The sequence below is a fragment of the Notolepis coatsorum genome (assembly GCF_963971535.1).
Source record: "Notolepis coatsorum genome assembly, chromosome: 1".
In the NCBI taxonomy this organism is placed as follows: Eukaryota; Metazoa; Chordata; class Actinopteri; order Aulopiformes; family Paralepididae; genus Notolepis; species Notolepis coatsorum.
In genome coordinates, this window is record NC_140165.1 from 82,342,944 (window position 1) to 82,354,151 (window position 11,208).

The 11,208-nt window shown below is 48.3% G+C and overlaps 1 protein-coding gene across 1 annotated transcript in view; it reads right to left on the reverse strand.

Annotated features, from left to right (window-relative positions):
• corin (corin, serine peptidase) overlaps positions 1 to 11,208 on the reverse strand; it is a gene marked incomplete at both ends in the record, with an annotated part of 124,850 nt that overhangs the window by 30,833 nt on the left and 82,809 nt on the right. Inside the window, 1 exon segment of the mRNA XM_084328781.1 lies at positions 6,022 to 6,208. Within this exon segment, the coding sequence (XP_084184907.1) occupies positions 6,022 to 6,208 (187 nt within the window).

The window sequence follows — 11,208 nt, forward strand, 5'->3', positions numbered from 1 at the left end:
CAGTAGAACATTGACCCAGCATTTATAGCATTTAGTATTAGCAGCGCGCTCCAGGACAGCCTGGGAAACGTCCACCTCTTAGAGGGACGTTTACCCAAACATCCTGCCCCTGGCGCAATATACAACTCACAACAAGCAGCATTTACTAACACCAGCGATAATGCCTAGTGGCGTAAGTCCTACCTTGTGCGAGGTAGCTCGATAGCTACACCTCACACGCTGTCCCTGTCTGCTGTCAACAAGACAAGGAGACTACAGACCTCGACGCTGAGATGCATCGAAAATGCATCCCGCTGCAGAGTCGCATAACCGCCAGAACATACCGCGAAGATTTCAGGGGTAGGCAAATCTTCTGTAAGCACTCAAACCTAATTTCTCTAAACTTTTCATATCAACTAGTTGCATAGGGCGTCTTGCATCCGCTATGATGGAAACGAAAATAGAGGAAGAGTGAGTGGTGGCCACGCCTAGTACCTTATAGTACGCCACTAGGGGCAGGGCCTGGCAGGTGATGGGTGTATTTTTGTTTATTCGTTGATGGAGTACACTAGGTACATGAGATGAGGTATATCTCGGTATGGCTTAAGAGCGGGACGCAATGCCAATACGAAATATAACCTTCTGTAGTGTGGTAGTGAAAGGGTTAACCTTCTGTAGTGTGGTAGTGAAAGGGTTAACCTTCTGTAGTGTGGTAGTGAAAGGCTACCCATCTGTAGTGTGGTAGTGAAAAGGTTAACCTTCTGTAGTGTGGTAGTGAAAGGGTTAACCTTCTGTAGTGTGGTAGTGAAAGGGTTAACCTTATGTAGTGTGGTAGTGAAATGGTTAACCTTCTGTAGTGTGGTCGTGAAAGGTTAACCCTCTGTATTGTCACAGTGAAAGGGTTAACCCTTTTTCGTGTCGCAGTGAAAGGGTTCTATATCATACTGGCTGCCGCTCAGCGTCATCTGCACTAACCTCACTTCGTGCACATGCACTGAATAAAAATCCACAATGTACCTTTACATACCAACATCCGCCACACCCCTATCCGCTACCTTCATAAGCAGGTGTGTGGTCACCTACTCGCCTCCTTCTTCACTTTCACCACAAGGAAGTGCCTGTTGTATACATCACTTGACGAGGTTGTTTTAGCTGTGTTTACATTTTTTCTTGCTTTTTTCTTTCTCTCATAAATTTTAAAAGAAAAAAGCTAAGTCATAATGTTTACCTCGGAGGGTCGCGCTAGCAACGTTACCCTTCACCAGCGGTTCTCCATTGCCTCCTCTGTCGTGCGTCTTGGAGCGGGGTTGAGGCCTCTTTCGTGGTCGGCAGCCGCGCCCGGTAGGCGTCCGATAGATAGTTTGCCTCTCCAAGGAGCTGGTGCACCAGCGCCGTCTCCTGTGTGATGGCCTGGTTCCGGCTCTGGTTCCTTTGCCTCCGGAGAGTCGTCCGCTGTTGGGCGGCCGGCTCCTCTGGTGGCGGAGGATTTGAGACGCAAACTTTTTGCGTCGGCTCGCTCCCGTCGTAAGATGGTGGCTTGTAGACGCGAACGGCCTGGTTTTGGTGAGTTGCTGGAGCCGGATGAGGATGCGTCTGATTCTCCATGGCCAATGGAAACAGAGGACTACATGGTAGAAGCGGACGGGTTCTTGTTCGATGCCCCGGTGGAGACATGTCCGCCGCCCGTCCAGGTAACACTGGAGGGGGGTGATAGGTCTCCTTGGGGTTCCTCGTACGCGGATGTTGGGTTAGAACCTCCGACTCGGCGGCGGGATGCCATGCTATCAGCCACATCAGAATGTGGCTCTTTAACCGGTAGTCTGCTGTATGTGAGGGACGCGAGCTTGGTGGGGGAAAGTATGCAGGGGGAACTGCATGCTTTGTTCCCCGAGCTCATGGCGGCGGCGGCAGTCGCAAACGGCGTGCCGCTGCCGCAGCCACTGCCTGTTCCTGTTCCTGATGATCTCATAGGTCATCTATGGCAACGCCGTCCTGTGAGAGAGATGGGCGTTGTCTGTCCATTTTTCCCCTCGATGGAGGCCTACGTCCGTCAGGGACAGGTGGTCTCCCACATCATGGGCCTCACCCCCGCCTACGTGCGAGTCACGAGGGTGGTGGGTTTGGTAGACGGCATGAAGGAGGGGGTGCCTCGGCTTGATAGGCCGATGGCAGCTCTCCTTTGTCCTGAGGTGGTGTGGGAGCCGTTACGAAAGCCGGTTCCCCAAGGGAAATCGGCGAGGCGGTTGGCTTTCTGGAGTGACCAGTCATTTATCTCCGCGACTAAATCTCTGGCTGCCACTTCTAACATCGCGCAGCTGGCGAGATTCATGTCCGGGATACTGACGGGCGGTACGGAGCTGACCGATTTGCAACATGATCAGCTCGCCCAGTCGGCAGGAGCCATCCTGCATCTGATCCAGCCGCAGGCCATCGCCGCTGGGAAAGTATGCACCCTGGCCACTCTAGTCCAGCGCCGCCTTTAGCTGGAGCAGGCGCGTGTGCCGGAAAGGAAGAGGACTCCACTTCTGACGGCACCCCTCTCCGATACTGGACTTTTCGGGTCGGCACTGCAGTTGATGACCTCGACCTGCAGGGAGATGCAGGAGGAGCGTTCCGTGCTCCAGCCTCATTTCCCCCCACCCCATGTCGCCGGTGGAGTCAGACGGCAGGCTCGTCGTCTGGGTTCCGCCGCCGTAGCCGCCGCTGCTACCACCGCCACTGGTGGACCTTCGGCAAAGAAGGCCAGTAGGAAAGAGGGCGCCTCCGCCACTGCAGCCGGCCCATCTACGCCCGGAGGTGACGGTAGGGATCATCGTGACCAGCCTCCTATCCTTTACCGTCCCTCCGGGGCTCCCCGGGGTGGCAAGTCCCGAGCGGCTCGTGGCAGGCGTCGCTGAAAATGACTTTTTCCCTCTGTGGTCCCCCCCTGTTCCCTTCCCGGCCCAAACATATGATTTTGATTATGAGAAATAAAAAGTCCCTCCTGGGAGGGACTGTATTTTTTTTTACAAACATATGATGGGGATACGATGTGTGAACCTTTCGCTAGTGTGGGTTTGATAGAAGGGCTAGACTTTAAGTCTTGTTGGTCGCTACATTCATGTTAGAGCTTAAGCAAGGCCTGCAGCTTACACCTATCACGGGCGGTTGAGTCATGGGTTTCCCCCGTCATAGAAAACGTCACTAGGCACGTTTCTATTGGACGACGGCTTCCGTGAGTTTTTTCAGACCTGTATGTAGGGTCTGTCATTGTCAAGTTGTCGGGGCAGAGCGTAGGAACTTACTGTTCTGCTACGCTTGATATACGTGTAACTTGAGTCTGTTGGTCACATGACTCAATGTTACCGTGACTTTTCAATCTGTGGCTCACGTGGGAAGTCTCTCTGAGGATTCCCGTCTCCTCTCTGTGGTGAGGGTGGCGGGATGTAAGAATGTAAAAATGTTTACCCTTGGCCGCGTCACGTGGGATTCATGTCAGTCTGTGTTTCTTTCTTTTTAATAAAAAGAGGGAAGAATATGAAGCACGACAACTCCTTGTCGTTCTCCCAGGCGACTTGAAGGACCAATGTCTGGTGTCTGGTTAGACTATCCATTGATGTGTTTGGGTCTCGACGCGTACATAGTGCTGGCTCGGGGTGTTTCTGATAAGAATCATGCAGGAGGCTAGTACGCCTTGATTGCTCGTTATTAAAACAGCGTTTTTATAGGGCAACTGGGATGGAGGTTTTTCTCTTCCGAGCGCCTGTTACTAGGTCTCGACGGATTCTCGTTCATATCTGGGGGACGTTAACGGAATAGATCAAAAGATAGGTAGAGGGGTCTCACGCCCTTGGGGTGGGCCACTGAGCGCGGTACGAATGGGACCGTCTGGGTGGCGCCCTCTTTTCATGTTTTAGATCGACACGCGTACCTACCCCCTCTCTTGGAGTGGGGATGTCGGCGTGGTTAGGTCACAGGACTGGTTCTGGTCGCGCTGGTCCAGGTCAGTTAACCCGTTGTCCGCCGGGGATGCAGATCTGCTGTTCTGGTACCCTGAGGGACTTGTGCTTTTTTCAGGGGGAAAAATGCCGGGTCGGCCCGGGTGTCACAGGGTTGGGCATTATGGAGACCCTTTGTTGGGTACATGTTGTACCTGGCACTATCATGAAGGGGCTGGTTCTCCATTCTTTTCGCTCCTCTCTCATGCATGGCGAAGAGGGGGCTGTTGGGGTGGTCTTTTGGACCTCCTCTGGTAGCCCTGTGTGCTTTCCGAGCCGCCGGGCCCGGTCCGAAGTTATGTTTCGTCGACCCGTAGGCCTGGAATAACCCTTTTTTTGAAAACTGAAACACTTGTACTGCGGTATAGCCAGTGTATATCCGCAGGTGTGTTTTGGAGTTTTTTCTTGAGGGGTTATAAGAACAACCACTGCATGTGGTACCAAGAGGGTGGTTGATTCCCTGGTGTGTTGGAGCAGAGTCAACTCCCGGGTTACCCGGTTGAGTGTGCCCCTGCACGTTCATGACGCCTGCCAATCGTGTCAGCTTTCTCTGCCTCGACCCCTCTGGGTCAGGGTTTTTTGGTGGAGGCTTTGTCATGGTGCGCAACAATGCCAGCATACGCCCCTTCCGCCGGGGTGCTGTTTTCAGTTGACCCCTTTGGCGCCTGTCTCGTCCGCAGTGCTCCAGGCTCGGGTCAAACGCCTGCTGCCTGGTTTAAGGGATCGACCCCTCTGGGGTCGTCTCCCCGGTGTGCTGCCTGCTTCCGCTGTAGTATAGCCTTTTGAGTGCTTCAAGTTACGGCCATGCTGACTGCCTGTGTTGCAGGGTCAGTGTGCCAGGCGGCGTACTAGTGGGGGGAAGGGCCCGCTCTTGGAGCCCGCTCTGTCCGAATACGGTGGCAATGTGGGGGGCGGTGTCACTAAGTGACCATCTGGTGAGGTCTTGATGCTTTGGCGTCATTGACCTCTCCGGGCCCCCTTTTTCCGGGGGATCCAGTCCCTTCAGTGGGTCTGGGTCTTCCTTCGCGCTCCGCTGCTACGGCCTTGCCACGGGGTTGAGTTTGCTCTTGACCCCGTGATTTTGGGGGCAGTAACGAGGTTGTTCCTTCCGTTCGTTCCCTGGTGGCATGCGGGTTGTGCGTGTGCGTAGTCATGGGATCAAGCCACGGTCTGCTACCCTGTGCGTTGAGTTGCTTGAGTTTCTCTTCGCACGGTCGGATCCGTCTCCCTCCCGTCCTCCAATAGGGAGGGTATCCTCCATTAGGGAGGGTCGGGGGGCTCGGTCCTCTCCGGTCTGATGGTTGTGGGGGGCCTCAGCGGGGTACATTTGTCGAGTTTCAGGCTCCCGCTCAGCTCCTTTAGTGCAGATGACGCTGAGCGGCAGCCAGTATGATATAGAACATAAGGTTATGTATATAACCAAGTTCTATGAATACTGGTGACGCTCAGCGTCGGGACACCACTGCTGCCCTTGATCTCGCCTTGTGGTGAAAGTTTGGGAAGGAGGCAAGTAGGTGACCACACACCTGCTTATGAAGGTAGCGGATAGGGGTGTGGCCAGACGGATGTTGGTATGTAAAGGTACATTGTGGATTTTTATTCAGTGCATGTGCACGAAGTGAGGTTAGTGCAGATGACGCTGAGCGTCACCAGTATTCATAGAACTTGGTTATATACATAACCTTACGTTAACCCTCCATATTGTCGCAGTGAAAGGGTTAACCGTGACATCAGGTGACGTCAGATGTTAAATAATCCCTGTGTTGTTCACGTCATCGAGCTACATGGTGATGTAACGTGTGACATCAAACTGGAACTTCATTTTGAAACGATATTCAGGTACTTCAGATCTCATTTAGTGAATTATGTATCATTACCGGACAACAAAATGATGTATCATGATGTCACAATGTCACTGTTATGATCCCATTGATAGACGATCAAGATGAATCACTGGCTAGTGAGTGACATCACTGCCCAAAACACACACATATCATCCTACACACACACGCACGCACACGCACACGCACACGCACACACACACACCCTCCCCTCCATGACTCACCCTTCGAAGCAGTGAGCCACAGTGAGGGCCCATCTCTTGCCGATCAGGACGCAGCCACAGATGTGTCCGCTGTGGCCGCTCTGCAGCGAGCACTGCCAGGGCCAGCGCCCGGGTCTGGACACACGGCCTCCCAGGATCCTCCTGTGACGCTGGTGGTACAGGCTGACTGCTGGACGCAGCCCACACTCTGAACACGGAGCACAGTATTAATGTAGTACAGTACAGTATAGTACAGTATACAGTATAGTACAGTATAGTATAATGTAGTATAGTATAGTATATTATATTACAGTATAGTACAGTATAGTATATTATAGTATAGTACAGTACAGTATAGCATAGTGCAGTATATTATAGTATAGTACAGTATAGTACAGTATATTATAGTATCATACAGTATAGTATATTATAGTATAGTACAGCATAGTACAGTATATTATAGTATAGTACAGTATAGTATAGTACAGTATATTATATTATAGTATAGTACAGTATAATAATAATAACTTTATTTGTATAGCACTTTTCATACAGAGGTTGCAGTTCAAAGTGCTTCACAACAGTAAAAAATACAGGCATAAGCGAGCATAAAAAAGATAGACAGGTAGCAAGGTATGGTAAATCACAGTGTTTCACATTAGGATCTAGCATCCCAATAGGCTCTCTGTTTACAGTTTCATTCAGTAATACAAATAATAAAAATAGTTTAAAATGATTCAGTTAAAAAATAGTCTAAAGATTATAAAATAGAATGGACATACAACAGGGTATTTAACATACAACAGAGCAGTGCATCAGTAAGAAGTAAAAAGTGTGATAAGATAGTTCTCTTAAAATTACAGTGCATATAAAATTAGCATAGAACCGACACATGAATTTGATAGGCAGTGTATAAAAGTAAGCAGGGTAAGAATAGCACAGGTAAGTACAATTTGTGTCAGGATATCCCTGATGTTTCATTGAAATGCCTGAGCAAAGAGATAGGCTTTTCAAGATGTCTAGCGAGTTGGCTTCCCTGATGTTTTGGGGTAGTTTGTTCGACAGTTTTGGGGCATAGTTGATAAAGGCTGCATTACCGATCTTCTTTTGACTGTTTCTGGGAGCCTCTAGTAGTCCAGCAGCTGATGATCGCAGTGTTCTTGCTGGCGTGTAATTTATTAGAGTGTTGGCGATGTAGCTAGGTCCCTGTCCATTTAGAGCTTTGTATGTAAGGAGAAGGACCTTAAAGTAAATTCTAAATGTTACAGGAAGCCAGTGTAAAGCAGCTAAGACTGGACTGAATGAATGAATGAATGACTTTATTTGACAATATAAAAATAAACATGTGACAGAAAGCACAGTCAGGATATACTGCCAAGGATGAAACACAAAAAAGCTCAGAGCTTATTTCCATTGTGTCCTTGTAGGGGGGTAGGGGAGTGTGATGCTTAGACATGCATCATACAAACATGACATCACAACACATCACATATACCATTTAACATTTATATACATAACAGACTCATACAACATGCAAGGGTGCCTTACGCTGAGTGTCTATGGTTAAGTATAGTCCCTTTTGAGCCATGTCTTCAGGATGGACTTGAATCTAACAGTATTGTCTACGATTTTCAGGTCACTGGGCAGACTGTTCCAATAGACAGCTGCTGAAAACAGAAATGACTCCTTCCCCATACAGCTCCTGAATCTGACTGGCACAACGTCAGTTGAGCTGCGCCTAGTTGGGTATGCATGGGTGTCCCTGATTCGGTTAAAGTAGTTGTTGAAATACACTGGCACTACCCCGTGCACTATTCTGTGAACTAGGCACATCCCTATCTGGTTTACTCTGTCTTCCACCTTAAGCCATCTCATGATCTCAAAGTGTGATGGGTCAAGGTGGGTTAGGGCAGGTAACCTTAGTATTACCCTGATTAGCTTGTTTTGTGATGTCTGTAGTTTTATTTTCTGACTTTTGGGGGCAATAATAATAATAATGGATTGGATTTATATAGCGCTCTTCATGACACCCCAGTGACCCCAGAGCGCTTACAGAGTCCATTATTCGTTCATACACAGTCATACCGGTGGTGGTAAGCTACAATTGCAGCCAGAGCTGCCCTGAGGCAGACTCACGGAAGCGTGGCGAATAATCATCTCCTACGGCCCCTCCGACCACCACCAACATTCATTCACATGCATACACATTCATACGAGGCAAGTAGGTTAAGTGTCTTGCCCAAGGACACAACAGCAATGGGATGGACATGGGCTTGAGCGGGATTCGAACCACCAACCCTTCGATCATTGGACGACCCGCTCTACCCCTGAGCCAAAGCCGCCCCACTGTTGTACCAGGAGCCACACGCATAGTCATAGTGACACTGTATGAGTGCTCCAGCAAGAATTTTCATCGCTGACTGATCTAAAAAATTTGAGATTCTGGCTAGGTATCTAGTCCTGTTATTGATCTTTGTAAGTGCTTGGTGAGCCATGCTTTCCCCTGATAAGCTGTTTTCCAGGACGCAACCAAGATATTTCACAGATGTTTTGTCGGTGAGAACATTATCTCCTATTCTAACGCTAAAACCTGGCGATTTTCTGAGCCTGACCTTTGACCCGAATAGGATGGACTCAGTCTTCCCCACATGGAGGGACAGCTTGTTGTACCCTAGCTAGTCACTAACCTTCTCTAGTTCTGCACTCAATGTCTGCTCAACCACTTGTTTGTCTTTATGAGACACTAGTACTACTATACTAGTACAGTATTTTATAGTGCAGTATAGTACAGTATATTATAGTACAGTACAGTATAGTACAGTACATACTAGTACAGTATGGTGCAGTATATTACAGTATAGTACAGTATAATACAGTGCAGTATAGTACAGTATATTATAGTACAGTACAGTATAGTACAGTATAGTACAGTACTGACCGCTATGAAAACCAGAGACAAAAAATGCTCTGAGTTTCGTAAAAGTCAGTCAAAGCTTACCAAAAGCACGAGCAGTGAACTCCAAGCCCACGTGACTGAACTCAAACTGGAAAGAAACAGACTAAGAAATGACGTAAACTCCATGATCAAAACAGCAAAAAAAAATTCATCAATGACAAAACCGAGGAAAACAAAAACAAACCATGTGAACTTTGGAAATTACTCAATAACCAACTAGGCTGCAGTAAAAAACTTAAAACCAGATTCTCATACATAAAGACGGACAACACACTCATCACAGACAAGCTGGATGTAGCCAATTACTTAAACAGTTTCTTCACAAACATAGCCACAACACTGGTAAACAAACTACCCTCCCACTCAGGGCAGTATGGGGTAGAACACATAGTAGCATACTACAAGAACCTAGGGGTCCACAAAGACGACTTCAAACTGGAAATGGTAACAACAGATGAGGTACTCAAAAAACTGAGCGCCCTCCAACCTAACAAGGCCACTGGCCATGACAACATCCCCTCCAAATTCCTCAGAGACTCAGCAGCCGCCATCACCCCAGTCATCACACACATAATAAACCTCTCCATAAAACAGGGACACGTCCCCAAGGACTTCAAAATTGCGAGAGTAACACCCCTGCACAAAAAAGGCAGTAAATTAGACCCTGGCAACTACCGCCCTGTTTCTATCCTTACCTCCATCTCGAAAGTCATGGAAAAAATTGTATACGAACAGGTCGAAAAATACCTTGCGGAAAAAAATCTAATCTACGAATTCCAATCTGGCTTCAGAACATCCCACTCCACTGACACATGCCTTCTCTATTTTGAACGACCACATCAAACAAGAGGTGGACGCGGGCAAATACTGCGGCATGGTCATGCTGGACCTACAAAAGGCCTTCGACACTGTCAATCACACCATTCTGATTGACAAGCTAAAAGCAATTGGTTTTGATAGTCTATCAGTGAGCTGGATGCAATCCTACCTGGAGGGGAGAGAGCAGATGGTGGAGGTAAACGGTACCCTACCCCCCCCCCCTCACAGTGAGCTGTGGTGTTCCACAAGGAAGCATACTAGGTCCGCTACTGTTCCTAATTTATGCAAATGACATGTCGTCAGCTTGTGACTGCAACTTGTTCCTGTTTGCGGACGACTCAGCCCTGCTGGTCTCTGACAAGAACAAGTTACAGGTTGAAAAAACCCTCAGCTCAGAACTAGGCAAAATCTGCATATGGCTCGCTGATAACAAACTATTATTACACATGGGCAAAACAGAGTCCATTCTCTTTGGTTCAAATAACAAACTCAGCAAGACCGACGGCTTCTCAGTTACAGTGGGTGACAATATTGTCACAAGGAAAGAAGATATTACCTACCTGGGTTCCATCCTAGAGGCAAATCTTTCCTGTGACAAAATGGCATCCAATGTAATAAAAAAAGTCAACCAACGAACACGATTCTTGTACCGGATCTCCTCACTGGTAAACAAGAATACCCTGAAGACTCTGGCAGGAGCACTCATTCAAGGGTACTACGACTATGCTTGCACCTCATGGTACCAAAGCACCTCAAAGGCGCTAAAAACAAAATTACAAACAACTCAAAACAAACTGGTCAGACTACTGCTTGACCTTACTCCTAGAACCCACCTCACCCCTGCCCACTTTGACAACCTAGGATGGCTTAGAGTAGACGACAGAGTACAGCAACTTGCAATGTGCCTGGTCTACAAGATACACTACACGACCAAGGTACCCATGTACATGTCAAAATATTTCCCAAAGGTCAGTGAATACCACGATCACAACACCAGAGGGAGCTCCACAAATCATGTTCTACACTGACCTGCTTTCAGCCCATCAGTCTACTCACCCTCACAGAGATAGTTTCCTCTATGAAACCTGCAACCTGCCCCCTTGACACTGTTCCCTGAAACCCAACAACCAGTCTCTACTTAACAGTCTCATATCCTGCCTGGATGATGTTAAATGTTGGATGGCACAAAACTCTCTACAACTAAATCAAAACAAATCCGAAATAATCCTCTTCGGTCCCCCAGACGCTGTCACCACCCTTACCAACAGCCTTGGCAACCTGTCCTCCCTGGTCAAGCCGTATGTCAAGAACCTAGGGGTCATTTTTGATCCACAATTTAAATTTGACAGACAAGTAAACTCAGTGGTAAAGGCATGTTTTTTCCAACTACGCACCATTGCCAAACTCAAAGCCCTTCTCTCCCCTGCAGACCT